The 27,371-nt window shown below is 60.2% G+C and overlaps 4 protein-coding genes across 43 annotated transcripts in view; 2 read left to right on the plus strand and 2 right to left on the minus strand.

Annotated features, from left to right (window-relative positions):
* LOC105494043 (phosphatidylinositol transfer protein membrane associated 2) overlaps positions 1-15,054 on the plus strand; it is a 171,171-nt gene extending 156,117 nt beyond the window's left edge. For 12 of the 26 annotated variants that reach the window (XM_011762175.3, XM_011762153.2, XM_011762193.3 and 9 more), the window contains 18 exons: positions 865-1,112; positions 1,527-1,716; positions 1,860-1,979; positions 2,777-3,039; positions 3,547-3,725; positions 5,857-6,027; positions 6,626-6,769; positions 7,837-8,001; positions 8,601-8,762; positions 9,633-9,811; positions 9,882-10,016; positions 10,189-10,305; positions 10,639-10,755; positions 10,881-11,029; positions 11,109-11,258; positions 11,717-11,900; positions 11,981-12,109; positions 12,194-15,054. In XM_011762175.3, the coding sequence (XP_011760477.2) occupies positions 865-1,112; positions 1,527-1,716; positions 1,860-1,979; positions 2,777-3,039; positions 3,547-3,725; positions 5,857-6,027; positions 6,626-6,769; positions 7,837-8,001; positions 8,601-8,762; positions 9,633-9,811; positions 9,882-10,016; positions 10,189-10,305; positions 10,639-10,755; positions 10,881-11,029; positions 11,109-11,258; positions 11,717-11,900; positions 11,981-12,109; positions 12,194-12,517 (3,126 nt within the window). In that variant the 3' untranslated portion in view covers positions 12,518-15,054. The remainder of the gene's footprint in view (positions 1-864; positions 1,113-1,526; positions 1,717-1,859; positions 1,980-2,776; positions 3,040-3,546; positions 3,726-5,856; positions 6,028-6,625; positions 6,770-7,836; positions 8,002-8,600; positions 8,763-9,632; positions 9,812-9,881; positions 10,017-10,188; positions 10,306-10,638; positions 10,756-10,880; positions 11,030-11,108; positions 11,259-11,716; positions 11,901-11,980; positions 12,110-12,193) is intronic. The other 14 variants (XM_071070860.1, XM_071070866.1, XM_011762246.2 and 11 more) reach the window with 9 other exon arrangements.
* Positions 15,055-15,627: 573 nt separating this feature from the next.
* LOC105494220 (ARF like GTPase 6 interacting protein 4) lies at positions 15,628-18,148 on the minus strand. Of its 8 annotated transcripts, none has more exons than XM_071070889.1 (6): positions 18,131-18,148; positions 17,247-17,366; positions 16,647-16,928; positions 16,452-16,569; positions 16,000-16,069; positions 15,628-15,918 (listed from the first exon to the last, which is right to left on the minus strand). In XM_071070889.1, exons 2-6 carry the CDS (start codon positions 17,353-17,355, stop codon positions 15,862-15,864), a joined length of 636 nt encoding a protein of 211 aa, XP_070926990.1. In that variant the 5' UTR covers positions 17,356-17,366; positions 18,131-18,148; the 3' UTR covers positions 15,628-15,861. The 8 variants fall into 8 exon arrangements, with proteins under 8 accessions (XP_070926990.1, XP_070926988.1, XP_011760812.2 ...); XM_071070887.1 differs by lacking the exon at positions 18,131-18,148 and adding an exon at positions 17,740-17,869; XM_011762510.3 differs by lacking the exon at positions 18,131-18,148 and adding an exon at positions 17,740-17,869 and having other exon boundaries at positions 17,214-17,366.
* Positions 18,149-18,477: 329 nt separating this feature from the next.
* On the minus strand, positions 18,478-23,931 carry LOC105494204 (2-oxoglutarate and iron dependent oxygenase domain containing 2). 6 transcript variants are annotated; one of them, XM_011762448.3, is made up of 8 exons: positions 23,773-23,931; positions 23,290-23,346; positions 22,101-22,267; positions 21,899-21,998; positions 21,655-21,784; positions 19,948-20,075; positions 19,510-19,767; positions 18,478-19,437 (listed from the first exon to the last, which is right to left on the minus strand). In XM_011762448.3, the coding sequence occupies exons 1-8, from the start codon at positions 23,902-23,904 to the stop codon at positions 19,174-19,176; spliced, it is 1,236 nt and encodes a 411-aa protein (XP_011760750.2). In that variant the 5' UTR covers positions 23,905-23,931; the 3' UTR covers positions 18,478-19,173. The 6 variants fall into 6 exon arrangements, with proteins under 6 accessions (XP_011760750.2, XP_011760741.2, XP_070926982.1 ...); XM_011762439.3 differs by having other exon boundaries at positions 21,655-21,787; XM_071070881.1 differs by lacking the exon at positions 23,773-23,931 and adding an exon at positions 23,614-23,766 and having other exon boundaries at positions 21,655-21,787.
* Positions 23,932-24,371: 440 nt separating this feature from the next.
* The window catches only part of LOC105494193 (ATP binding cassette subfamily B member 9), a 55,824-nt gene continuing 52,824 nt past the window's right edge, over positions 24,372-27,371 (plus strand). The window contains exon 1 of one of the 3 annotated variants that reach the window (XM_011762404.2): positions 24,372-24,447. The gene's annotated coding sequence lies outside the window, so the exon portion shown is untranslated. Of the gene's footprint in view, positions 24,448-24,513; positions 24,648-27,371 lie in introns of those variants that run through there. The other 2 variants (XM_071070872.1, XM_071070873.1) reach the window with 2 other exon arrangements.

The raw sequence follows: 27,371 nt of genomic DNA on the forward strand, positions 1-27,371 counted from the left end.
CGGTCCAGCCTAGCACTGACACACCGTGTGATATTAGCCCAGTCCCCTAGCCTGGAGCAGTTTGTAGCCCTTACACAGGTGTGCAGGTCTAGGGTCTCACCTTGACCTCATAGGCAGGCCTGGCCTGCAGGAAGGTGGTGTCATTACCTCTCGAAATCTGATCGGCCTCCTCTCTAAGGTGCTAGGGCTCCATCCCCACCAGGACACCTCTCCTTTTGGAGACCCTGGTCTTAGAGAGAGGCCAGGAATGGCAGGGCCTTAGGGTGGGGGCCTGGGGAGGAGGCCCTGTGTAGCTTGGGGGAGAGCTCAGAGCTGCAGACAGAGGGGCTGGGGTTGCCACCCACCCAGGCTGTGGATGCCCTGACCCCGACCATTCTCAGGTGACCTCTGTAACTTTGAGCTGGTGGTGGCCCTGTCTGCTCACGCCAAGACAGATACATACAGGGCAGGCAGCCCCCAAGGCCAAGACCAGGCTGAGCCTCTGCCTCACCTTAAAGCTGGAAGCCCCAGAAGCCACTGCCTGGGCTCCCTGAAGGAAGCAGAGCTCATGCTCTCAAAGGAGTGGACTCCCTCAATGGCCTCTGCACCCCTGGTCAGGGTGGCAGACAGGGGCAGGGCTGCAGGAGGAGGAGTGGACAGGCCCACCTCCCTGACTCCTCCTCCAGGCTCCAGTCCCAGCAAGGGTCCCAGAGGAGGGGTTAAGGCAGCCAAACCCCAGACCCCAGGACTGAATAACCAACTGGGGTTCTCAGAGGGAACAGTTGGGCTGTGTACAACAGGCACACCCCCACCAAGGGTGACAGAGGGGCCTCAGCAAGGAGCTGGGTTCCCTGGGGAGCTGACACTGCCCCCCAACCCATGCAGGACGAGGTTAGCCAGCCGCTGGCTGCACCGCCCTCCAAGATCCACGTGCTGCTACTGGTGCTGCACGGAGGCACCATCCTGGACACGGGCGCCGGGGACCCCAGTTCCAAGAAGGGTGATGCCAACACCATCGCCAACGTGTTCGACACCGTCATGCGCGTGCACTACCCCAGCGCCCTGGGCCGCCTTGCCATCCGCCTGGTGCCCTGCCCGTCTGTCTGCTCTGACGCCTTTGCCCTGGTCTCCAAGTGAGTGGCACCTGCCCTTGACTGCAGCCTCCGGCTGTGCACTGTCGTCCTCCCACCCTTGGGCCTCAGGTGGCTCCCCAGTTTCAGGACTCCTGCCTCAATGTCCAGACCCACCAGCCAGCCCCTTCTACCTGGAGGTGCCCGAACATATACATGCAGGCTAAGCCTCAAGTCCCAGGAGGGCTGGGCCCATGGCTGAGCCTTCGTTTCCAAACGTGTAATGTGGGGATATTGGCCTGCCTCTGAGACATGGGGTCTTACTCACCCTGGTCCCCCAAGCCTACCCAGGGCCTGGCCAGGAAGGGTTATCACTAGCGTGAGCTGAGTCCATGGCTGAGACTCGGGTCAGGGGAGAGGGGCCCTTTGGGCTGAGCTGGAGCCGCCTGCCCTCTCTTGACTGGCCCCTCTCCCCAGCCTCAGCCCCTACAGCCATGACGAAGGCTGTCTGTCCAGCAGTCAGGACCACATTCCCCTGGCTGCCCTCCCCCTGCTGGCCACCTCCTCCCCCCAGTACCAGGAGGCGGTTGCCACAGTGATTCAGCGAGCCAACCTTGCGTATGGGGACTTCATCAAGTCCCAGGAGGGCATGACCTTCAATGGGCAGGTGAGTCCCGGGGAGGTTGGGGAGGGGAGGAGGATGGAAGACCCTGTAGGGCGGGCTGGCCTGAAGGGGAAGGTGATGGCCCCCCCAGCCTGTAGTCCAGCGAGTGGGTGAACGGCTCAGGCCTCTGGCCCCTCTCCCCCAAGGTCTGCCTGATTGGGGACTGCGTCGGGGGCATCCTGGCATTTGATGCCCTATGCTACAGCAACCAGCCAGTGTCTGAGAGTCAGAGCAGCAGCCGCCGGGGCAGTGTGGTCAGCATGCAGGTACCCAAATGGGGGCCCAGACATTCCCCAAGGCCTGAAGCCTCCTGCATGCCCCCAGGGTCGCTGCCCTGCCTGTTCCCGCACCTGGCCCCAGGCTGTGCCCACCAAGCAGAATGCTGACAGCACTTCCTGAGTCCAGCTGGCTTGGACTCTACCCAGTTAAGCTCCGTTCATTCAACAAACATTTTCCAAGCCCCTGAACCCCAGCCCTGCTGCCAGAGCTCACCTCCAGGGCAGGGGCTATGGAGGAGTTGGGGGTGCAGGTGAGCTGAGGAAGGCCAGCCCATTCTGGCTGAAGAGTCGGGGAAAGTGCCTGGGCCCTGAAAGAGCTGTAGCAGTTTTTCTCACAATCTCTCTCCCCTCACCTCTCCAAAAAAGGATGGGAAGGGCAGAGGTTGGCAGCACAGGTGCCCAGAGGCGGCAGGGCAGGTGCATGGGGGCAGGGGAACAGCTGCCACGTGGCCAAGCCTAGGAATGCGAGTGGTTTCATGAGCCTGAACCAGGGTCGGCACTGTGGGCAGTGGGGTCTGGTTCCTAGGAGGTGGGATGGGCGACCCCTCTCTGCTTCCCTGCCTCTGCTGCACAGTGGCAAATGGCCTGTAGACCAGTGAGGTCCAGGGTGGCTTGTGGGTGGGGGACAGAAGGGAACAGGGACCCTCCCCTCTGGTTTGGTGAGAGGCCGGCTGGACTGTGGCCACTGGGCCTGGGGTTAGGAGGGAGGAGGCAGCTTCCAGGATGCTGGAGAAGGGATCAGACCAGCGGCCACCTGGCAGTGAGCCTCCATGGGGCCATTCCAGGACAACGACCTGCTGTCCCCGGGCATTCTGGTGAATGCAGCACACTGCTCCGGTGGTGGCGGTGGCGGTGGTGGCAACAGTGGTGGTGGTGGCAGTAGTGGTGGCTCCAGCCTGGAGAGCAGTCGGCACCTGAGCCGAAGCAACGTCGACATCCCCCGCAGCAATGGCACCGAGGACCCCAAAAGGCAGCTACCCCGCAAGAGAAGCGACTCGTCCACCTATGAGCTAGACACCATCCAGCAGCACCAGGCCTTCCTGTCCAGGTGGGTGGGGCTGGGGGGCTGGGGCTCGCCTCTGGGTGCAGGAAGAGGCTCCAAGAGGGAGGAGCGTCCCCCGCGATGGCCAACGGGAGGCCTGGGGTCTCTGCCTGAGGTTCCCCCAGCCTGAGACCTGGGATCCCAGTCTGGACCCAGGAGAAAGTGGCTTATTGGGTACCTTGTCTCATATACACCAAGGGCCATCTCGGGCCTGAGGGAGCAATTTGTCTTGAGGGTGAGGGTGGGGAATGGCAGAGTTGGGGGCAGAATGGACCAGGGGCAGGTGGTCCAGGTCAGGGCTGTCCCGAAGCCAGTGGGCCCCCGAGAGAGGTTGGGTGCCACCAGCAGTGTCTTGGCAGATGATGGCAGCTACACTCACATACAGCTAAGTCTTATTTAGGTTAGGTCTGATGACTCCTGGGGGCTGTGGGACCCACCCTGTCCCTCGTGAGACTAGGGGAAGGCCAGCTGTGAGAGGGGCCGTGGTGTGACCTCGTGCATCCCCCACTGCAGCCTCCATGCCAGCATGCTGAGGACTGAGCCCTGCTCACGCCGTTCCAGCAGCTCCACCATGCTGGACGGCACAGGTGCCCTGGGCAGGTTTGACTTTGAGATCACGGACCTCTTCCTCTTCGGGTGCCCGCTGGGGCTGGTCCTGGCCTTGAGGAAGACTGTCATCCCAGCCCTGGATGGTGAGAGCCCAGCAGGGGCGGTACATGCGCTGGGTGGGTGTGGGGGGTCTCAGTGGACCCCTGTGACGAGATCATGGCCACATCCCAGGCCTGTTTCTGCCCTCCTTCCTGTCTTCCCCACCAAGGGCCCCTTGCTATCCTCTGCTCCTGCTTCAGCAGCTCAGTCACTGGCTGTCCGTGACACCTGCTGTTTCATTTCATCTCCAGGATGCCTGTGGGAGCTGAGGGTCATCCCCTAGATGGGAAAGCTGAGGTCCGGGGAGAAAAGGCACCACCCCAGAGTCAGATGGAGACAGACCCAGCCTCCCAGGTCCAAGGTCCTCCCATAGGGAGAGATACAGAGGCAGGGCCTCCCCAAAGCCTCCTGGGTATAGTGGGCTCCCGGCCCTGGAGGGGCCACAGCTGTGCGTCTGTCTACCCAAGTCAGGCAGGCCGGCGGCTGGGCATCACTGAAGCAGCAGTCCCTGCCGTGTACCCTGGGATCAGCCTGCAAAGTCCCAGGAGCCACACAATCCTGAGAGTAGCCACACAGGGCCCATGTTACACCCCCAGATGACAGAGGGGGAAACTGAGGCTCAGAGAGGTTTAGATGCTTGCCAAGTGCTAGGTTAAAAATGCAGACCTGGCCGGGTGCAGTGGCTCATACCTGTAATCCCAGCACTTTGGGAGGCCGAGGCGGGCGGATCACCTGAGGTCGGGAGTTCGAGACCAGCCTGACCAACATGGAGAAACCCCGTCTCTACTAAAATTACAAAATTAGCTGGGTGTGGTGGCGCATATCTGTAATCCCAGCTACTCGGGAGGCTGAGGCAGGAGAATCACTTGAACCTGGGAGGTGGAGGTTATGGTGAGCCAAGATCGTGCCATTACACTCCAGCCTGGGCAACAAAAGTGAAACTCGGTCTCAAAAAAAAAAAAAGCAGATCTCTGGACTCAGTGCCCAGCACCCTTCCCCTTCCACAAACTGGTGACCAGCACTGCCAGGAAGAGAAATGGGTAGCTTTAAAGGGACCCCAACAACCAAGGCAGCTCACACTTGGTGTAAAGGGGTGCAGCCCCATGGAGGGCATCCCTGTGCCCCGTCCACTGCAGGCTCTGAACAGCCCCACAGAGTCCCACACAGGTGCATGGAGACTTACGGACAGTGCCGTTGTGGTCACATTATGTGTCACTGTGAAAAACCAGAACCAACTTAAATGTCCATCTATTTGGAGGGGACTGGTTAAATCAATTCTGGCACAGTCACACAGTGGAGTACCTGCCTCCTCTGAAAAAGAGCAAGGAGAAACTATGCATGCTCACATGAAAGACGCCAGCATTTGTTGTGTTAAGCGGGAAGAAAAGGCAAAGTTCAGAAGGCATAGCATGTGTTCCGGTTTATGTCCCTCTAAAAGTGAGATACAGCACTGATAATTAACACATCCTTACATTCACGTGATCTCCTTAACTCCATGATGTGGTTGGAACTGCCACCCCATTTGACAGATGAAGAAACATTTGCCCATACAGGCAGGGCAGGGCTGCCTTAGCCAGTACTCGGTGGGGCTCCTGCAAGATGAACTGGAGCTGCAGGGGGCCTGGGGTGGAAGGGGTTTCCACCATGTGCCCTTCATCATGTGCTCTTCTGTACTGCAAACCACTTTTTACCACAATCATTATAACTTTTGCAATGAAAAAAAAATTAAGAGGTTGGACGTGGGGGCTCACGCCTGTAATCCCAGCACTTTGGGAGGCCCAGGTGGGAGGATGCCTTGAGTCCAGGAGTTTGAGACCAGCCTGGGTAACATACTGAGACCCCATCTCTACAAAAAATAAAATAGCCAGGTGTGGTGGTGTATACCTGTGGTCCCAGCTACTCAGGAGGCTGAGGGGGGAGGATCACTTGAGCCCAGGAGACTGAGGCTACAGTGAACCAAGATCGCACCACTGCCCTCCAGACTGGGTGCCAGAGCAAGACCCTGTCTGAAAAAAAGTGACAATGACCGAAACAGGTCCTAAATTGACAGAGACACACCCCCGTCTCTCCCAAACTTTCGGCAGACAACCCAGTTCCCAGTTCCCAAATTTCCCACTCCCCACCCCTGCTCCTCAGGGCCGGCCCCAGCTCTGCAGCCAACACCCCCACCCCCAGTTTTCCAGCTGCGGCCGGCCTGCCAGCAAGTCTACAACCTCTTCCACCCCGCGGACCCGTCAGCGTCGCGCCTGGAGCCGCTGCTGGAACGGCGCTTCCACGCTCTGCCGCCTTTCAATGTCCCCCGCTACCAACGCTACCCGCTGGGGGACGGCTGCTCCACACTGCTGGGTGAGAGGCACATTCCGCCCTGCTCCTCTGGGGGAAGGTGGGGTAGGCGTGGCTCCCTGGCTCCTAGGCCCTCCGTGCCACGTGGTTCTTCCCCAGGTGAGAGGGACAGCCTGTGCTGAATGCCTCTTGGAGGTGGACAGCTGTTGGGGGTGGGGGGCGGGGGGTGGTGCATCCCTCCGCACTGATCCCTGAGGCAGGAATGATGGTTCCCACCTTTCGGAGGGCACAGGTCAGGGCCTTGTTCCAGGGTCCCCGGAGCAGGGAAGGGGCAGAATGAGACCAGACTCCCCTCTCCACAGCTGAGCCTCCATCCCAGCAGAGACAGAGCTAAGGACCCACCAGGGACCCTCACTGAGTTGGGGGCCTGGTCGGCTGGGTCCCATCATGGCAGGTGGCTGGCCCCGAGACAGGATGCAGGAGACGGGTTGGGGCAGGGGAGGTCCAGGTGGGCTTGGCCCGACCCCTGCCCCGGCGTGTGTCCCAGCGTCTTGTCATGTCCTGGTCCTAAAAGAGCCCTGAGTCTCTGTGTTGGAGCGTGTCTGGATGGCCCATGCAAGTGTCTGTTCTTGTCCTCTGTTCTCTCCCCGTCTGCCTCCAGTCGAGACCGTGCAGAGAAACCCTGAGCTGGTCCTGGAGGGCGGCCCCCTGGCCCCTCTCCCCCACGGGGACAGCTTCCTGGAAACCAGTATGCCTGTTCCCGCGCCCACCTGGCAAGACGGGCCCCGCCCGGGCTCTGCCGAGTGTGTGTACCCTCCCCTGCTCGTGGTGATGTCTGCTTCGCTGGCTGACCCAGTCCTCAGGGACACCCCCCAACCCATGCCCTCCTTGGCCACTCAAGAGCTGGTGGGACCTGGGTGGTGAGGAACAGAGACTTGGGCGGGACGGCCCTGAGGAACTGGTATGGGTGCCGCCTCCCGCATATTGTGGGCCAGAGGCGGGGCAGACCCAAAGCAAAGGGGCGCAGCAGCTCAGAAACAGCAGAGGCTGTCTCAGGGCCACAGAGCACGTCAGTGACAGTTCCAGGGCTCTGCCAGAAGCAGACGGGAGATGGGATGAGGCCTTGAGCCAGCCAGGCCCACCCCTCACTTGGGGAAGCTTCTGGTCCCAGTGAGGGGTTGGATTCCCCAGGGCCCACTCCTTCCCTCTCTGAGGTCACCCAGGCACCTCCTGTACCCCGTCCAGGTGTGGCTTGTCTGACTGATCCCCGTCCTCCCCTTTCTGTCCTGTCTTCAGCCTGGGCCTGGGTGAGCCTGGCTTGAGTCCCCAGCACCTGCCTTTGTCCCCAAACGCCCATCAGGGACTTTTGGCTGTGGCCTGTGTGAGGGACGTCCAGGGCTTGCCTCTCTCCGTGCTCTGCATGTGCAGGGCATCCCCAGGAAGCCACCTGTGGCACCTGTTGTCAGCACCCTGCAAACCTGGGTGGAGCCGCTGCTTTTGCTGTGGGCTGTGGGTCAGGTCAGGCCAGGCTGAGCTCTGGAGGCCCTGGAGCCGCTGGGGCTGCTGGACACGAGCTGAGGGGTGTGTGGGGGGCAGGAGGGTGACTGAGGTTGAGCCCAGCTGCCACGCCTCCCTGCCCTGTGTCTGTGTCCATTCTTCAGTCCACCCTGCCCCAGCCCTCCTCCTCACCTGCTGAAGCTCTGGGCCCCTCCTTCTCACGGCCCTGAGCAGGTGGCTCTGGCACAGCTGCTGCCCGGCCCCCAGCCTAGGCACACACTGGACCCTGACACACTGGCTCCCCGACTGCTCCGGGGCTGGGCAGGGCTGGGCAGGGCCTCTCTTACCTGGCCTCTGGTCCCTGTCCACCTGCAGCGGATGTGCTCCAGACCTACAATGCGGCCTTCCAAGAGCATGCCACCCCCTCCTCGCCCAGCACTGCCCCTGCCAGTCGTGGCTTCCGCCGAGCCAGTGAGATCAGCATCGCCAGCCAGGTGTCAGGCATGGCCGAGAGCTACACGGCATCCAGCATTGCCCAGAGTGAGTGTACCAGGCCCCTCACCCTCCTCACTCAGCCAGGGCCGTCGTGCCCATAGGGGACAGCTGATGACCAGGTCTCGGAGCATTTCTAGCTGCTGAAGCTGGGGAGGGATGCTGCTGGCACCCGGTGGGTAGAGGGAGGGAGGCTGCTGGGCACCTGCAGTGCCCGGACCAGCCCCACAGCAGAGACTGGTCAAGTCCAAAGACTCTGCAGTGTCCAGGCTGAGAAGCTTTGCCTTCTCTGGAGGATTCTGGAAGAAGGCGCATTAGGAAGGGCCCCACCTTCCTCATGCTTGGCTCCTGCATGAAGCTTCTTGGTGCTTCAAGCAGAGTCTGGGTTTCCTTCTCAGTCCCTGCCAGGTGGCTGCCCCCCCGTGCTGGGCCAGGGATTCTCACAGCTGCGGTCAGCGTGGCTATACAGGGGCTGAGGCTGGGATGGGGGTTTCTAGCAGTTGTGTTCATCCGTGAGGAGGGCCAAGGGGCCCACCCTTGATAGCTGCAGGCCTGGCACTGTCCCAGTGTCCTGCCTGGCCCCTGGTAGACGTGGCAGCGCGGTGGCCCCCCATGTGGCTGAGCCATCCATTGCTCTTGCTTCTCAGAGGCCCCCGATGCGCTCAGCCATACCCCCAGCGTCAGGCGTCTGTCCCTGCTCGCCCTGCCCCCACCCCGCCCTATCACCCCTGGCCCCCACCCTCCAGCCAGGCAGGCGAGCCCCAGCCTGGAGAGGGCCCCTGGCCTCCCTGAGCTGGACATCAGAGAAGGTACCACCCCACACGCTTTCCCCTCACTGGGGGGTCACTCTGCTGCTGAGCACCCCTCACCACCAGGCTCTGCCCACCTGGACCCCTGCTTCGGCCTAACAGGGAGCTGGGGGTTGGGCTGGGAGGACTTGGCCATCCAGGGAGGAGGTGGGAGCTGGTGGCATTGTCTAGTGGGGTGGGGGGACCGGGGACCTGACAAAGCTGTAATGAGGCCAGATGAGGACCAAGGAAGCTCCAAGGAAAGCTGCGGGCAGAACCTAGGGAAGCCCGGACCTGTAAACCAGGCCCTGCTGCTGGGCCCCCCTGCGGACAACCCAAGAGGCACTTTACAAGCTCGTCTTGTTCAGGAAGGTTGCCCTTGCCAAGCCCCTAGTGGCAGAGCCGGATGCACCAGGACCATCCATCTGGAGGCCCAGGCTTCCCCACCCACACTGCTGTGCCTCAGGGCTCGTGGGGTGTCCCAGGTGCGAGGAGGGCAGCACCCTTGCCCTGGGGGTCAGGAATTGTAACCCCACCTCTGTGCAGCCTTTCCCAGTCTTGAGGCCTAGGGGGAAGACGGGAGACCAGGAGTGGCCCAGAGAGGGCAGCGATGGGGTTGCTACAGGGCAGAGGGTCACCAGAGTCAGTAAGGGACCAGGGACAGCTGGTACCATCCCACAGATTTCAACTGGTCCCCCCATGCAACCACGGGAGCCCCTCAGCAGGGCTGGCACTCACCACTGGCCTGGGTCTGTGTGCTTCTGCCTGCGCTCCCTCCCGCTTGCCTCACTCCCCCAGCCTGGGAGAAGATTCACTTTGGCTATAGCTGGTGGGGGGTCTGGGCTGGGCTGAGCAGGCCAGAGGGGCCGAGTGACCCTTTGGGCTATACAGCCCCAGCCCAATCACGGCCCCTCCTGGCAGTCGCTGCAAAGTGGTGGGGCCAGAAGCGGATCGACTATGCCCTGTACTGCCCTGATGCCCTTACGGCCTTCCCCACGGTGGCTCTGCCTCACCTCTTCCACGCCAGCTACTGGGAGTCAACAGACGTGGTCTCCTTCCTGCTGAGACAGGTATCCGGGGCCCCAGGACTCCCAGGAGGGCCCTGAGTGACAACACCCATGACAGGGCCCCGTTTCACAGACGAGGAGACAGTGGGGACTCCCCTCCAACCCCATCAGATCACAGAGCAAGCAAGACGAAGGCACCTTTATGCTGGGGTGTGTTCAGGCTTTTAAGGACATTGGGATGGAGGGAACATATCTACACATTCGTCAGGTAAACGAACAGGGATCTGAGGACTACTGGGCAAATGGTAGTGGGTTGAAGAACACACCCTACAACCCACAGGCTCCTCTTGCTCCCGGGCGCTGGGCCTCCTCCTCCTCCTACGGCAGGAAGCCCCAGGGTGCCATCTGCCCCATGGCCCTGCCCTGTCCCCTCTTTCCAGGTCATGAGGCATGACAACTCCAGCATCTTGGAGCTGGATGGCAAAGAGGTGTCGGTGTTCACCCCCTCCAAGCCAAGGGAGAAGTGGCAGCGCAAGCGGACCCACGTGAAGCTGCGGGTGAGGGTCCCCCGGGCGCCCAGGCCCCCACGCTGTCACCCTGTCACCAGCCTCCGTGTCCAGATGAGGAAACTGAGTTGCAGGGAAGCCTGCAGTCTTATGTACCTTCCAGGGCCATGAGGCTGGAGCTGTCAGCCCACTTCACAGACAGGGAAGGCAGCAAGGCTTCCTAGTTTTTTCCAAGGCCACGCCATCGTGTCTGATCCAGACTTGGATGTGGGCTGTGCAGCTCATAGCTCAAGCCGGCCCCTCAGGCCCACAGAGCTTGAGCAGAACACAGGCACCTGGGGTGCCCTCTGACCCCCTGACCCGGGCTTGCTGCTCCCTCCACAGAACGTGACGGCCAACCACCGGATCAATGATGCCCTCGCCAATGAGGACGGCCCCCAGGTTCTGACGGGCAGGTTCATGTATGGGCCCCTGGACATGGTCACCCTGACTGGGGAGAAGGTGAGGACACGGCGGGTAGGGGTAACATGGAGGGACTTTGGGGAGCTCCCTGCTGCCCTCTGGCCGGGGTGCAGGGGGTGGGGAGGCCAGACACAGCCAGCCCGTGACCAGCCTGCTGGGCCCAGGTGGATGTGCACATCATGACCCAGCCACCCTCGGGCGAGTGGCTCTACCTGGATACGCTGGTGACCAACAACAGTGGGCGTGTCTCCTACACCATCCCTGAGTCGCACCGCCTGGGCGTGGGTGTCTACCCCATCAAGATGGTGGTCAGGTATATGCCTGCACTGGGTGGGCGGGGTGGGCAGGGCGATGCTCTGGGTGGTTCTGATGAGCACCCCACCACCTGCCAGGGGAGACCACACGTTTGCCGACAGCTACATCACTGTGCTGCCCAAGGGCACAGAGTTCGTGGTCTTCAGCATCGACGGCTCCTTTGCCGCTAGCGTGTCCATCATGGGCAGCGACCCCAAGGTGCGGGCCGGGGCCGTGGACGTGGTGCGGTGAGTGGCCCGGAGGGGCAGAAAAGGGCTGTAGCAAGGTGTGTGGGCTCAGGGGCTCCTGCTAGCCAAGTGGAGGAGGACAGGGGAACCTCTGTGGGGGACGCTTGGCTCAGGCACTGGGCCTTGATGACCTCAGTTCAGAGCCCGGCACCCCCAATTATCAGCTATGTCACCTTGGGCAAGCGATGTCATTTCTCAATGTCGGCTTTCAATTCCCGCATCTGGAAAGTGAGGCTGGTAAGCCAGGGACACCACAGCAGGGGCATCTGCCGCCCGGTGCAAGCACCTGAGGGCCTGCTGCGGCACCGTCATTGTCACCATTGTCATCGTCACTGTCTGAGCTCTATCAGATGTGCTTTCCAATGGCCCAAGTGGGCCCTGGCTGGGCGGGAGACAGGGAGGCCCAGGAGCGAGGAAGGGGTGGCCATGAGACACCCAGGCCTGCCCCTCACCCCCAGGCACTGGCAGGACCTGGGCTACCTCATCATCTACGTGACGGGCCGGCCCGACATGCAGAAGCAGCGGGTGGTGGCGTGGTTGGCCCAGCACAACTTCCCCCACGGCGTGGTGTCCTTCTGTGACGGCCTGGTGCATGACCCGCTGCGGCACAAGGCCAACTTCCTGAAGCTGCTCATCTCCGAGGTGGGGCCCGGGAGGATGGGGGCAGGACGGGTGGCGGCAGAGGGACCATGGTGCCTGTGCCCATGCCAGTCTCCCCACAGCTGCACCTGCGTGTGCACGCGGCCTACGGCTCCACCAAGGACGTGGCGGTCTACAGCGCCATCAGCCTGTCCCCCATGCAGATCTACATCGTGGGCCGGCCTACCAAGAAGCTGCAGCAGCAGTGCCAGGTGAGCAGGCGCACTGTAAGGCGGGTGCAGGCGGGCAGCTCAGGGAGCCCCGGCCTGTGACAGCCGTCCTCACTGCCCCCGCAGTTCATCACGGACGGCTATGCAGCCCACCTGGCGCAGCTGAAGTACAGCCACCGGGCGCGGCCCGCTCGCAACGCAGCCACCCGCATGGCGCTGCGCAAGGGCAGCTTCGGCCTGCCTGGCCAGGGCGACTTCCTGCGCTCCCGGAACCACCTGCTTCGCACCATCTCGGCCCAGCCCAGCGGGCCCAGCCACCGGCACGAGCGGACACAGAGCCAGGCAGATGGCGAGCAGCGGGGCCAGCGCAGCATGAGCATGGCGGCCGGCTGCTGGGGCCGCGCCATGACTGGCCGCCTGGAGCCGGGGGCGGCCACGGGCTCCAAGTAGGGCACCGTGAGTGCAGTGCGAGGTCTCCATGGTGCTAGGAGGCCTGGCCTGGGTACATGCAGAGACGTGGGCCCGTGGCTTGTCCCAGGGCCTTGCAGAGGACACGGGCCACACCACACAGTGCTCCCTGCCCTGCCTCACGTCCTCGGGCCTGACGGGTCCAGCTTGTCATGGAAGCTGGCAGGGACCACCAGCCCCACGATGGCAGAGGGACCAGGACTCCCCACTCAGACTGGCCTGGGAGGCTCTCCCAGACATTTTGCCCTGCGTGGATCTCCAAGTGTCCTGGTGCCAGGAGTGGGCCCAAGCCCAGCCTGTCACATCCCCATTCACTGGCCACCCTCAATCCCAGGTCCCCTCCCATTTGGTAGCAGCTCCAACAGGGGTCCAGCCTGCATCTTGTTAACTCGAGTTTCTCAACTGTCCAACCTCACTGGTTTTGCACTGATTTTTGAGAGCGGAGACCCATTACCACCTCCTATGGCTACAGACCCGTTGACATGCATGAAACTCAGTACCTGCTGACCCAGGACCTACAACCACACTGAAGGCTCCAGTGCGGCAGAGCCTCGTGCAAGCAGGAGAGAAAGGCCATATCTTAATTTCTGCGCCCCGGACCCTGCCCACCTGTCCGCCTGCCCTGCCTGGAGCCCAGGCCAGTGTTGTTTCCAGCCTCAGGCCACGGGCTGGACGGGCCTGGCCGCCTCTTCCGCTCCCTGCCATCAGTCAAGGCCGCCCGCCCACGTTTCTACGCCTTTCTACTTCTCAATCTGATTTCTATGAGGTTTTTTTAAATGAGCAATCCTTGGCTGCTTCCTTTTCTTAACTCTTTCAGTACTGAGAGCAGCCCCTCCACACTGAAAACACCCAGCACTGTGACGGAGTCCAGCCTGGTTCTGGGTCCCGTGGGCCCTGCTCCTGCCCACTCAGCGAGGCATGGGCTCCTTGCCTCACCCGCCCCCGGCAATCCCACTGAATTTCTACTCTGGGGTGGGTGGGGCACACACTTCGGTTTTTTTAACGCCAATTCCGTTTTCATGCCGAATCTAAGAAGCCACAACTTGCTTTGTCAGCTTCAGGGCAGGCAGCCATGACTTCATTTCTCGCTTGAACAAGGACCATGCTGTCCTGCACGCTGGGTCTGACCGTCTGCCCTCTCTCCCCAGCACCAAGCGTACCTTGGCTGTGGCGCTCAATGGCCAGCTCCAGTGGCCCCTCTGCTGCTCCTCGGCTTTCCCTGAGGTGGGAGAGCCTGCCTGGCCTCAGCCTTTGTCCAGCGAACAGGCTACGTCCCCAAGAAGCTACGGCCGACCTGGGCCTGGCGTTGGGCCACGTGGACGGGGCTGGGGAGGTGCACAGAGTGATGTTAACTTTTTCTTGTGTGTAGATATGTACAGCCAAAGGGTCGTGTAAATGTTCTGCAAAAGTGGGTCTATACAGAGTGAAAGCTATTTATTTTGTGCAGAGAAAAATGTCTGGAGGGATGGAACCTTCAGGGTTTATTCATATTTAAGATGTAGCTTTTTGTTGTTGTTTCAGGCATTATGTATAAAGCAACGATTATTTTATGGACCAAGTTTTCATGTAACTGTTGCAGTGAAAGTGCAATATCTGACACCCCTGCTCCCAGCGGGAAGTCGCTTGGCCCGACAATCACAGCCCCAGTCAGGGGCCCTGTGGCCAGTGCCTCCTCCACTCTCGGCCCCACCTCATCCTGTCTTCCCTGCTGCCCCGGTGACCAGCCATCCAGAGAAGCACCTGGAAGAGTCTCGGGCCCTCCTGCAATAAAGGCCGGGAGGCCCTGTGGGCATTGGGCTCAGCCTCTCCCTAGGGGGCAGCTCCCCTACGGCTCCTCGGCTCCTCGCTCCCCACCTGCCTGCCCAGCCGCCAGCCATGCCAAGGACAACAGCAATAGTCCCCTGGGGCTCTCCCAGCGGCCCTCAGCCATAGATGGCGAGGTGGGCAGCCCGCCCCCCACGGGAAGTCTCTTCTGTATCCAGGGCTGCTTTCCTCCTCCCTCCAGATTCCTTTTGGCACATTCTCCTCTTGAGGAAGCACCAGTCTTTCTGAAACTGAGAGAGGGAGGGCAACGTCCTTTAAAAATACCAAAAATGTTTACAGAGTTGGGTGCTGAGCTGCAGGGCTCAGGCCTGACCAGTCATAACCAAAGGGTGAGGCAGGCCTTGCTGACTGCCACCCCCAGGCCTGTTAGAATAGAAGCCTTAGTCCCACTCCCACCACACCCCCAGGCCCCAGGCCCCACCACCTGCCTTCTCTTTGATTTCTAAAGAGGGATTCAGCAGAGACCCCCACCCCTCCCTGGCTCGGTCTGAGTCCCACTGCCCGCCCCATCACAGCCTTCACGTCTCAGCCCCTCCTGTCTGGTCTGTCCATGTGCCATCTGTCTCTCTGGGCCATGTGTGAGCAGCATCCCCACTCTCCCCACCCGTCCCTGCTGTCCCTGCATCATTGGGCCTGAGTGTGCTCTGTATACAACGTCATGTCTGTTACACCAATTAAAGAAGCGGGAAGGCTTCCTTCTGGGTCTCTTTACTGCACTGGCGACCGTGGGGCATGGTGGGATGGGGGCATGGAACGGTAACGCTAGTGACATTCACAGTGACACCAACACATTCATGCAGGGCTGACTCTGGGCCTAGCCTGATTGTAGCTCCTTCCTGGGCTGGAACTCAGTTTGCCCTCACAGACCCCCCGTGAAGCGGGTGCTGTGAGCCTCCCTGCTTCAGAATGGAGGACACAGCTGGGCAGTAGGAGCCAGGCCTCCCACACAGGCCACCCGGCCCCAGCACCTGGCTCTGCACTGTTGTGATCTGTGGAATGAACATGGCAGGGGAAGCTGTCTCTCCATGCCTCAGGGCATGGCATTTCAGAGCCAGCTCTCTGGGTTTGGGGTTCAGCTGGCATGGGGTCTGGTCCAGGCAGGCTGACCTGAAGATGAGGAGGGCTCAGGCGCTGGTGCGGCCTGTGCTCACTACCACCAGAGGACACCCCAGCTTTTCCCGAAAGCTCCCGGAGCCCTTGTTTTCCCCTGGCAGTCATGTAGCACCCTTCCCTCCCCCTCAGCACAAAAAGCCACAGAACAGAGAAAGTCTCTAACCAGAGAACCTTTAATAGCTTAGAAGTGTCGCTGTTTCAGATGGGGGTGCCGAGCAGGCTGGTGACCCCATCCTCCACCCCCTGCCCCTGAGAAGAGGCTGGGCTGGGCCAGAGGCCAATCCACGGGGAAAAGGCCACCAGCACTCATCAGGCTTCCCACTGGCACCCTGAAGCCTGCCCAGGCCGGGTCGCCAGCACCGTCCACAGGCCTTGGCCAGCCGGGGCCCTCAGGGAAGCAACCCAGCTCGCATCTGGAAGGCCAGGCCGTCCCCGCGGGTGGCTTGCTGGGGAAGAAAGCACACAGGAGGAGGGGGATATCACAAACAGAGCTGGGGGTGGATGGCAGGCAGAGGGGCCACACCCACCTTGTTGATCTCTCTGTGTCGTTCTTTGGTTACGATTTCCTCTAGGACCTCACCATCTCCCTTAATTAGCCTGGGGGTGGGAGGGTCTCCATTCAGCAAGGAATAGGCAGCTCCCCTAATGCCAAAGGAGCAGAACCAGAAGCAGCCGGCAGAGGGGTCCCAGGCTCCTGCCCCGCAGCCTTGAGTGGGCAGACTCTGGGCCCTCACCCACTCTCCCTGATAAAGGCAGCCGAGCTGGGCTCCACCTTGACAGCCTCAGCCCCGCCAACAACAGCCCTTTGAAAAGCCTCCTCCAGGCCCTTCCAGCCCCTACAACTGCTTACTCGCAGTGATGGTTTTTTGCCCACATCTGGCCTTTTTCAGGCAGCAGCACCCCCACCCGGCCCGGCTCCTCACATCTTCGGCCAACACTCCCAGACCCCGCGGTGTAAGTCAGGCCGAGGGCTCCCCACCTGGTGCGCCCCGTCTCGGGGTCCACCACCTTGCGGATTATGCTCTGCCGGGCATCCCACTCCTCCTTGGTCATGGGCTTCATGGCCTGGATTCGGGACTTCTGCTCATCCGTCAGGACTGGAAGGGAAGATGGAGGTGGTGGCCAGGCCTTGGGAAGGGACCTTCTCCCTCTCAGGTGCTGGGCAGCACAGTACCTGGGCCATCCTCTTCCTCCCCAGCTGATCGGTGCCACTGGTCCAGCGAGGGGCCCGGCAGAGCCTCCACTTGCTGTGCTTCCACCTTCTCCTTGCCCTTCTTCTTCAGCTTCTTCTTCTTCTTCTTCCTCCTCCTCTTCTTGTCCTTGTACTTCCCCCGCTTCTTCCGGCCATCACTGGAGGAAGAGGAGGAGGACGAGGAGGAAGAAGAGGAGCTAGAACTGGAAGAGGAGGAGGAGGAGCTGGATCGTGGTCTCCTCCGGGCCTTGTGCTTGCTTCTCTCTGTGATGCAGGGAGAAGGTGAGGCTAGAAGGCCAGGAGGGGAAGAGGTAAACCTTCGTCCCCTACTCTGGCCTGGGGCAGGCACAGGGTGAGCGCCTCCTGCGGGGCTTTCCAGAACAGAGAAGGAGCTTCCCGGAGGAGCCCCTTCCCGGCTCCCGTGGCGCCTGGCCCTCACATCTCAGGCCCGGATGCACAGAGGCATGACTGAGCGTCCCCGACCGCTGCTCGCCCCGACTTCCCCGGGAAGTGGCTGTGCCTCCTCTCCCCGATGCCTGTGGTCCTCACCCTCAGCCCCGAGGGCCGTGCTGGCCTTGCGACCTTGGGATGCGGAGGCGTCCTTCCTGCTCTTCTTCTTTCTCTTTTCCGACCCCCGTCCCCGGGACCGGCTGCGACTCCTCGAGCGCTTGCGGGAGCCGACGTGAGCCATGGCGCCGCGGGCTAGCGATGGGGAGGAAGCGCTTGAGCCGAAGCCCCCCAAGCCGGCCACGGGCGGGCTCCAAGGGCGGCTCTAGCGGGGTTGGGGCCTCGCGGCGCCCAGTACCCGTCACCGCCCCGGGAAAATAAGCGACCCTCACCCACCCCCAATGCTGGGGACTCCGGCTTCTCATACCGACTCCAGTTCCCGCAGCGGCGCCTATTAAGGGCGCGCCCCCACCCGGAGGCCCCGCGCCCGCGCACCCGGCTTGGAGCCCCTGGGAACCAGCCGCAGTCCGCCGCGAGTGGCGTCTGGGGCGCTTTCCCGCGCTCTCCTACCCTCCAGCCTAGCGCCCTCGCCGCCTCAAGGGGTCCCCTGGGGCTGTTCCGTTCCCACCTTGACCGCCCTGCGGGCCGGACAGCCCGCCCCACGCCTTCTCGAGAGGAAGCGGCGGCGAGAAGGCTTCCGGCCGGGGCGCTGCGCTGGAGGCTGTCCGGCCGGGAAGCGCGGCGCCACTGCCTTTCGTTCTGACGCCCCAGGTTCCGTCTTGGGCGCGCCCACCTCCCGCAGAGGCAAGGAGGGGCGCCGGGGCGAGGCCGTGCGCTGCAGCCTAGCGCGGGCCCTCGAGCTCCGCAGCCCCTCAGGCCTGTGTCTGCCGAAGCTGCGCCCGCTTCCAAGGCTACCCTTTCGGTGCGCTCCCGCAGCACCCACGCCCCCGGTGCCCTGGGAAGAAGGCGACCCTCGCGCGCGCCGCCCTCCTCCCCGGCTGGTGCTGTCTTCTCCGTACGACTGTGAGCTCCAGAGTGAGACGCCCGGGTCTTTCCGACGAGCCCACCCAGTGACTCAGAGGTCGCAAACTCGTGTCCGTAGGGGCCAGAGAGATCTTGGCAGTGAGCGCGGGCATGGACCCAGGCCCATCCGGAGGGAAGCCGGGATTCTGCTCCAGCTGATCCGTGCAACAGGGGCATGGGGCTGGTGGCCCCACCTTCCCAGGGAGACCGAACTCAAGACTGCAATATGGAAGCCCCCTGATTTTCAAATGTGTAACCCAAATCGTGGCTGTGCGCTTCATCCGATTTCAGGCCCCCAAGTAGCAACTCTTCCACAATAATGACAGCCGCAAACACAAAGGGCTCTTGCAAAGCACTTTATATAGATACATCGGCGTATCTGACTCTCAAAACAGCTCTAGGAAGTAGGTGCTAAATGCGGAAATCAAGGCACCAAAAGGCAAAGGCTCATCCAGAGCCACACAGCTGGAAGTGGCAGCAGCAGAATGGGAACCCAGGCAGCCTGGCTCCTGGCCCTGCCATTCCTCCTCTGCCATCTAGAAGATGCTACTGGTGGCCCACCGAGCCACTTGGGGGGATGCCTGCTGCTGAGGGTTCACATCTGTGCTGTCTCTGGAAGCTTCCCTTGGCTACTGGAAGGTACCCTGCCCTGGAGATAAGTGCATGGGAAGTTCCTCACCCCTCTCTGGCCTCCTCATCTGGGAGCCAACCGATGGTGTGGGCACACTGTGGTACTGTGGGCTGTGCCTGGAGCTCTTTGCGGGTCCTGCTGAGGCTGGACTTCCTCTGAAGTCACCTCCTTGCCCAGCTGCTCCCTCCCCTCCCCTGCTTCCCTCACTCCCTTGCCGAAGCCTCATTCCACACTCTGCTTCCGACAAACCTGAACTAAGGCAGCCTGTTTGCCCAGAGGATGACCCAGAAGCTGGCACAGCCTCGAGCCAAGAAATGCGGTAGGCTGCGGGGAGTTTATTTCTGCCCCCAGCCCAAGGCAACAGAGCCCTCACCTGCCCTGCCACCCCCACACTGGGCCCAAGCAGCCTCAGGTGAGCGCACACACATCCACCGCGGTCGGCTCCTCTCGGGTGAAGCCATCACTGAAGCCCTCATCATCCACCAGGTCGGGCTCACAGCGGCACATGGGACAGAGGCGGTTGCGCACGGCAGAGGCTCGGAGCCAGACCACGAGGTTCCAACGCTCACCAGTGCCCAAGGGCCGGGCCCCATGTAGCTGGCCGCCACGGTGGAGAACACCCTGGCCCACCACGTGCTCCACCTCCAGGGGCTCCGTCAGGGCTGTGGGTGCCTGCAGATGGCACGGCTCAGGCCTGGGCACTCACAGCTGCCCCAGGTCCTGCCGCATGGGTCACACACTCACCTGGAAGAGGCCCCCAAAATACAGGGCGCCCCCTGTGAAGACCTTGCCCAAGGCCACATTGAGGGTGAGCTCGGCATTATCATAGTGGCAGCCCAGCTCGAGGTCCTGGCCCAGTGCGTATTTGACCACAAAGGCCCGGTGGCTGTCGAGCCGGCCCCCGCCACAGTCGGGGTACAGCAGGGCCATCAGTGGCTGCAGGAAGCGCTCCCGCAGTGGTGTCATCAGCGGCTCGTCCAGTCCGAGCTCGTGCAGCAGCACCTGGGAGGGGATTCCTGGGGTCAGCAAGGAAACTAGGGGGCTGCAACCCTGGGCTTCCACTCCGCCGTGATCCCACTGTGACCTTTCGCAGCCCGGGCAGGCAGCCCATCTGCAGCACCTCCAACACTGCCTCCTGACCTCAGCCACCCCCTCCTCTGCCACTGGCCAGGCCTCACCCACCCCGTAGTTGTTCATGGTGTTGGGCCTCCCCTTAGGCATGTCCGACTGCTCGAAGTGCTCCAGCTCTTCCAGCAGGGCCTGGCAGAAGGGTGCTGTGAACACAGGCACCCGGTAGATGCGCTTCTCCCCTGTGGAAGGAGGGATGGTCTGTTGGCCTGAATGTGGCTGTGGGCCGGCCAAGCCTGGGCTTCAGTCTTCCCGTGAACCATGTGAGTCTGGGCGTGTCTGTTCACTCCCCCAAGCCTCAGTTTCATCACCTGTGCCATGGGGATAAGGCCCTCGCTTTTCAGGGCTGTTGTGATGACTGAAGTAACATGAGGAGCAGGGGAGGCTGATTCCCATGCCCCCCTACTTATGCCCGGAACCATTCCCCAGACTCCACAAGTGTCCACAGGGCTGGCCCTGGGAGCTCCCATATGGGTCCTGAGGCCCATAGAGGGAAAGGAAGTAGCCCAGCGACACCCGGCAGGCCAGTGACGGCCAAGCTGGGATCACAGAGCCAACTTCAGGCTCTCTGCACCTCCTTTCACCTGATGAGCCACCGAGGTCTGTACCCCAACTCAGAAGTGGCTCTGGGAGCCTCTGTCCCCCAGCAGGAAGGCCAGGAGAGGCTGTTCTTTCTTGCTGGGTCCTGGAGGGGGAAGAAGCCAGGCTGAGAATGGAAACCTAAACATTTCTTGGCAGATGCACCAGTGCCCAGGGGTGCAGGGCTAGTGTGCCCCCGATGGGGCCACCTCGCAGCCTGGGCCCTGCCCCAGCCAACAGCCTCAGCACAATCTCAGCTGCCGGGGAGTGGAAGGCAATGAGGAGAGCACCCCCAGGCTGGGAGGAGGGGAGTTCCTTCCACCCATGCCCCCTAACAAAGCACAGCCTCCATGAGGGGAAACATATCTGTCTCCCACAGGAGCCCCTAGCCCAGGCTATCAGTGCCAGTAAGAGGAAACACTTTCCAAACACTAGGTACGGGCCTGTGTCAGGCACTCTATGTAGATTAACTCACTTGATCATCACGGTGCCTTAAGAGAGGGGGTTACTGTTGCTCCCATTTTACAGATGAGGAAACTGAGTCACAGAGGTTAAACAATACGCAAACCTCCCTTGCCCAGCATTTCCTGCTGGGTTTAGCCAATAAGTGAGCCCAGCAGGAAATCCAAAGGTAAGAGGAGAAATGGGGCATTTTTTGCCCTACTTGGAGTCTGGCATGGCTCCAGGCCTCTGCCCAGAGCCACAACTCCAGGTGGTAACTGCTCCCTCCCGTTGCCAGCCCTGGGGGGCGGGGCTTTGCCATTCCTTACTGGTCCCTTTACCCTGCCCACACCTGTCTCAGTGGTCCCTTTAAGATCTTGGATCGGCCGGGCGCAGTGGCTCAAGCCTGTAATCCCAGCACTTTGGGAGGCCGAGGCGGGCGGATCACGAGGTCAGGAGATCAAGACCATCCTGGCTAACATGGTGAAACCCCGTCTCTACTAAAAAAGACACAAAAACTAGCCGGGCGAGGTGGCGGGCGCCTGTAGTCCCAGCTACTCGGGAGGCTGAGGCGGGAGAATGGCGTAAACCCGGGAGGCGGAGCTTGCAGTGAGCTGACATCCGGCCACTGCACTCCAGCCTGGGCGACAGAGCGAGACTCTGTCTCAAAAAAAAAAAAAAGATCTTGGATCAGCCTTGTTTCAGTGTGCCAGCTGTCCCACACTTGACACAAATACCTACTATTTGCTGGATGAGGGCATGAAGGAAGGTGTGAAGGAAGGAATGAAGACACCAGGCTCATGGCAGGTATTGAATGAATGCAGATGTCCTGTTCCTGGCAGGCTGGTCCCACTGACCCTTCCAGCTCCTGCTGCTTTGGTTTTTGGAGGCAGAGATGGTGGCTGGAGGGACCCCAGTATCCCACACCCAGGTTTCCCAGGCTGCCATCCCCTGGTCCTGCCAGGTCTCAGGGCTAGGACCTCACCTGATACTGTCTCCAGCCGCTGGAGAAGGCCCTTGAGGTCTGCGCCCGGGGACACACTGTACTCAGCCGCGGCCAGAAACTCGGGGGCCAGAGCTGCATCCTGGGGGCACAACACACCAGCTATGGGACAGGCAGCTCCTCAGCCCTGGATGCTGCCTCCTCTTTCCAGTACCGGCCTTCAAGCACTCTGGCTGGCTGGTACCTGCAGTGAGTCATAGACCTCAGGCCGCGCTGGGTGGTAGGAACTCGCGATGAGGGCTTTCCTAGCCGCTGACTCCGGCCCGAGCCGCTGCCGCCGCTCCACCTCCTGCTCCAGCTGGGGTGGCACAAGGCTGTTACCAGGTGGGGCCTCCCATCCTCCTGAGGCCACTGTACAGATGAAGAAACTGAAGCCCAGGAACGCCAGACAGGGCCCAGGCTGGAAGCCAAGTCTAGCCTACACTCCTGAATCTATCTGTGTCAATTGCAAGTTCCAGATTGTTAGCTGAAAGGGACTTCTAGAAGGAGACCCATCCTGTTTCAGGCTGCCCAACCTGAGCCTAGCTGGGATGAGAACCCCTAGATGTACCTCAACCATCTGGGCCCACACAGGGGAGGGAGACAGTCATGGCCAAGTCCTGTGTTCCAGAGGTTGCTGAGGACTCTCCTGGGAAGCTTCCCACCACTGACTCCAGGGGAAGGGGGAGGAGGGGTGGGTCAGCAACCCTGGCAGCAGCCTGCGGGGTATGTGGGAAGGTGTGAGGAGCCCAGGGGTCTGGAAGCCACGGCTAGGATCGCATCCGCTCCTGCTGTAAAAGCTTGGGCAAGTGGCTGGGCGCGGTGGCTCACGCCTGTAATCCCAGCACTTTGGGAGGCCGAGGAGGGTGGATCACGAGGTCAGGAGATCGAGACCATCCTGGCTAACATAGTGAAACTCTGTCTCTATTAAAAAATACAAAAAATTAGCCGGGCTTGGTGGCGGGCACCTGTAGTCCCCACTACTCGGGAGCCTGAGGCAGGAGAATGGCGTGAACCCGGGAGGCGGAGCTTGCAGTGAACCGAGATCGCGCCACTGCACTCCAGCCTGGGCGACAGAGCAAGACTCCATGTCAAAAAAAAAAAGCTTGGGCAAGTGATCCTTCTTTAAGCCTCAGCTTCTCAATCCAAAATGAGGGTGGTGCTTGTGCTTATCTCGCAGAGGTGTTAAGAACGGCATGACTAGGCAACTCAGCATTTCCCCTTCTCTCTCCTGGTGCCAAGACCCAGGTGTGGAGGGATGAGTGGGGGGCAGGAAGGAGGAAAGTGAGGGCCTAAGTGATCCTTCAGGGATCAGGGACTGAGGCTAGGGGACCCCTCAAGCTGCGGACACAAATCTAACAAGGAGGAGCTGTGCAGGGGCAGGGGACTGGTACCTCTGCTAACAGCTGCTGGAAGTCCTTGGCGCTAACACAGCCTCGGCTGCGCAGGATCTGGGAGCAGAAAGAACACTGAGCATTACTGTACGCCCTTAGGAAGTCCCTTCACTCTCTAAGCCTCAGTTTCCCCTGCTTAAAATGGGGAGAGGAGCCCCAACCTCAAAGGATCATGGAGAGGATGAACTCCGGAACCTTGTCAAGCTGACGGCAGGGCTCCGGGCTGGTGTTGCTATAAGGTGGCAAGCTGAGCCCGGCCCTGTCCTAAGCCCTCTACATGCGTGTTCATTCCTTCCTCACAACCTCACAGAGAGATACTATTACCCCTTTACGGTGAGAAAACTGAGGCACAGAGAGGCCGTCATTCTTGTATTTAAGGATGCGGTGCGCGCCGAAGGGAAGCAAACGACCTTGGGGACGAACTTCCCTCCGCCACTGCCCCTCTCTGCCCACTGCTCCGTAGGGACAACAGCGGCCACTCACCGGGCCGTAGTCCCGGAGCAGCTGCTGCTCGCCTCGGAAGCGCACGTGCAGCCCATAGCGCGCCACGTACAAGTTATCCGTGTAGAAGCAGGCGCAGCGGCAGAAGCGCCGCGGAGCCGCCACCGTCGCCATAGTGAAGCGCCCACTGCCCTGCCCGCTTCCGCAGGGGCACTTCCGGGTACGCCCCAACCGCGGGAGGTGCGGAACCAGCGGCCAAGGGGCCGCTGTAAGTTCCCAAGGGCGGAAAAGGACGAAGATGCACCTCGCCAGGAAACGGTCTGCGGAGAAAGATGCTCCTGGGACGGGTTGGGACCGGCGGCCCCCTCGTTCCGCCTCTCAGTTTTCCCACCACGAGGCAGGGACTAATGGCTCCACTTTACAGACAGCTGAACTGGGTCGCGCGTTCACAGGACGGGGAGAGGGAGGGACTCGGAGCCCCAAGGCCTTTGACTTAAACGTCGGCCCCTTTTCTGCTCGGAGCCTGTGGAGAACCGGCCGAGCCCACGGGGAAGGCTGAGGACAGTTTAAAGAGCTCGGAGGTCCTACTAGTTCCCGCCGCTGCTTCAATCATCCAGACCTGTGCGTTTGAGTTTGGATTTAGCATCTACCCCGGGTCCCTGCCTGGCGCTTCCGGTCCCTCCGCCACAGTCCCTTGGAGTACCTCAGATTGCTCCAGTGAGTGTCTCCGCTAAAACGTTCCGCCTCGCGTTACTTCCGGTGGCGTTCCCAATGGACGCGGGAGGGCGGGGTCAGATGTGGGATGGCGACGGGGCGTGGTCTCACCGCGGCCAACAAATGACAAGTCCTGCAGACCGAGCCTCTTCCGTCCCCGCACCTTTGCTCAGTGATCTGCCAGCATTAAACCTTTGAGCTAGGTACTATTACATCGCCGTGTTACAGATGGGGAAACTGAGACCCAGAGAGGCACAGGGACCCACCGCAGGTCACACATCCAGTAAGGGACAAATATGGCGTTTGAACCCAACAGCCTGCCCTCTGAGTTCCCCAGTTCACCACCACAGGGCTTCTGGGAGTGGTGGGAGTATGTGGGATTTGGGGTTTTCTCGTGCAGAGCTGCCCGGCCCGAGAAGGTGTTTAAAGTTTTACAGTCGTCTTGATTGCCCAGTGATAGCGAGAGGCCCTGCTATCTAGGAAAGGATCCATTTCTCCTGCTCAGTGGTCATTACCCGCCTAACTGCCCTTTTTCCCCAGGAGGCCCAGAGCAGGTCGGCTCCCCAGCCAGCCACCAGGCAGGCCTGGCACATGCAGTACCCCACCCCATCCTCACCCCCTCTCCCTTTGCAGCAGTTTGCAAGATGAGCGTGTACTATGTATCAGTTTATTTATTTACTTATTTATTTTTTGAGATGGAATTTCACCCAGGCTGTAGTGCAGTAGCGCTATCTCGGCTCACTGCAACCTCTGCCTCCCGGATTCAAGCAATTTTCCTGCCTCAGCCTCGCCGAGTAGCTGGGATTATAGGCACGCGCCACCACGCCCAGCTAATTTTTTTGTTTTTTGTTTGTTTGTTTGTTTGTTTTGAGACGGAGTCTTAGTCTGTCGCCCTGGCTGGAGTGCAGTGGCGCAATCTCGGCTCACTGCAAGCTCCGCCTCCCGGGTTCACACCATTCTCCTGCCTCAGCCTCCTGAGTAGCTGGGACTACAGGCGCCCCCCACCACGCCCGGCTAATTTTTTTTTTTTTTTTTTTTTTTTTTTTTGTATTTTTAGTAGAGACAGGGTTTCACCGTGTTAGCCAGGATGGTCTCAATCTCCTGACCTCGTGATCCAGCCGCCTCGGCCTCGGCCTCCCAAAGTTCTTGTATTTTAGTAGAAACGAGATTTCGCCATGTTGGCCAGGCTGGTCTGGAACTGAGACCACAGCGCCCGGCCTGCTAATCAGTTTAGATTGGCCCTCTCCATGGACCCCCTCCCCCTTCTAGACACTCTGGGCTCAGTCACCACAGGGAGCAGCAGCGAGAAGAATATTTACCAGAAAGTACTGAATCAACGTGTGCTGCCAGCCAGCACTGACATCTTTGCTGACTGCTTAAGGTATTATTATCCCCATTTTACAGATAAGGAAACTGAGGCTCAGTGGTATAGGAACCTATCTAGAGTCATAAACCTAGTGAATAGCAGAACCAGAATTAGAACGCTCTGGAATTAGAGTATTCTGATTCCAGAGTGGCACGTATATGTGTATGTGAATGTATGTACATGAATGTGTAATCAAATGTATATGTTTGTATATGTGTATATATACACATACTTTAAAAATTGACACAGAGGCCGGGTGCGGTGGCTCAAGCCTGTAATCCCAGCACTTCGGGAGGCCGAGACGGGCGGATCACGAGGTCAGGAGATCGAGACCATCCTGGCTAACACGGTGAAACCCCGTCTCTACTAAAAATACAAAAAAAATAAGCCGGGCGAGGTGGCGGGCGCCTGTAGTCCCAGCTGCTCGGGAGGCTGAGGCAGGAGAATTGCGCGAACGCGGGAGGCGGAGCTTGCAGTGAGCGGAGATCTGGTCACTGCACTCCAGCCTGGGCGACAGAGCGAGACTCCGTCTCAAAAAAAAAAAAAAAAAAAAAAATTGACATAGAGGCCAGGCATGGTGGCTCACGCCTGTAATCCTAGCACTTTGGGAGGCTGAGGCCAGCGGATCACCTGAGGTCAGGAGTTCGAGACCAGCCTGGCCAACATGGTGAAACTTCATCTCTACTAAAAATACAAAAATTAGCCAGGCATGGTGGCGTGCCCCTGTAATCCCTGGTACTCGGGAGGCTGAGGCAGGAGAGTCACTGGAGCCTAGGAGATGGAGGTTGCAGTGAGCCGAGATCACACCACTGCCCTCCAGCCTGGGTGACAGAGTGAGACTCCATCTCAAAAAAATAAATAAATTAGCCGGGCATGGTGGCAGGCTCCTGTAATCCCAGCTGATCAGGAGGCTGAGGCAGGAGAATCGCTTGACCCTGGGAGGTGGAGGTTGCAGTGAGCTGAGTTCATGCCATTGCACTCCAGCCTGGGAGACAGAGTGAGACTCCATCGCAAAAGTAATAATAATAAAGCTTCTATAAACATCTGTGGACAGGTGTTTCTGTAGACGTAAATGTTTAATTCCTCTGGGTAAATATCACGAAGTGTGATTGCTTGATCATGTAGTAAGAATATAGTTAGTTTTATAAAAAAACCTGCCGAACTGCCTTCCTCCCTGACTGTACTGTTTTGCATCCCCCGCAGTGATGAATGAGGGTTCCTGTTGCTCCTCATCGTTGACAGAGTTTGGTGTTGTCAGTGCTCCAGATCTCAGCTATTCTAGGATGTGTGTATTGATACCACATTGCTGTTTTAATTTGCATTTCCTTGATGGCATATGGCATGGAGTGTTTTTTCTTTATTTTTTTCTTTTTTTTTTTTTTGAGACAGGGTGTGTCGCCCAGGCTGGAGTTCAGTGGTATGAACACAGCTCACTGCAGCCTCAACAACCCAGGTTCAAGCAATCCTCCCACCTCAGCCTCCTGAGTAGCTGGGACTACAGGCGTGTGCCACCATACCCAGCTAATTTTTTAAATTGTTTGTAGCAACTGGGTCTCCCAAA

Source organism: Macaca nemestrina, chromosome 10 (genome assembly GCF_043159975.1).
Source record: "Macaca nemestrina isolate mMacNem1 chromosome 10, mMacNem.hap1, whole genome shotgun sequence".
NCBI classification, from domain to species: Eukaryota; Metazoa; Chordata; class Mammalia; order Primates; family Cercopithecidae; genus Macaca; species Macaca nemestrina.

What these genes read in the sequence shown, in the direction of transcription:
- LOC105494220 (XM_071070882.1), bottom strand. Translation starts at nt 17,355, where the DNA reads ATGGCTCACGTCGGCTCCCGCAAGCGCTCGAGGAGTCGCAGCCGGTCC. An exon ending in GGAGGAAGAGGATGGCCCAG is followed by an intron (nt 16,570 to 16,646) that starts GTACTGTGCTGC and finishes CTTCCCTTCCAG; the next exon opens with TCCTGACGGATGAGCAGAAG. An exon ending in GACACAGAGAGATCAACAAG is followed by an intron (nt 15,919 to 15,999) that starts GTGGGTGTGGCC and finishes TTTCTTCCCCAG; the next exon opens with CAAGCCACCCGCGGGGACGG.
- LOC105494204 (XM_011762439.3), bottom strand. Translation starts at nt 23,904, where the DNA reads ATGGCGACGGTGGCGGCTCCGCGGCGCTTCTGCCGCTGCGCCTGCTTC. An exon ending in TCCAGCAGCTGTTAGCAGAG is followed by an intron (nt 22,268 to 23,289) that starts GTACCAGTCCCC and finishes TCATCTGTACAG; the next exon opens with TGGCCTCAGGAGGATGGGAG. An exon ending in ATGCCCTCATCCAGCAAATA is followed by an intron (nt 20,076 to 21,654) that starts GTAGGTATTTGT and finishes CTCCTTCCACAG; the next exon opens with GGGAGAAGCGCATCTACCGG.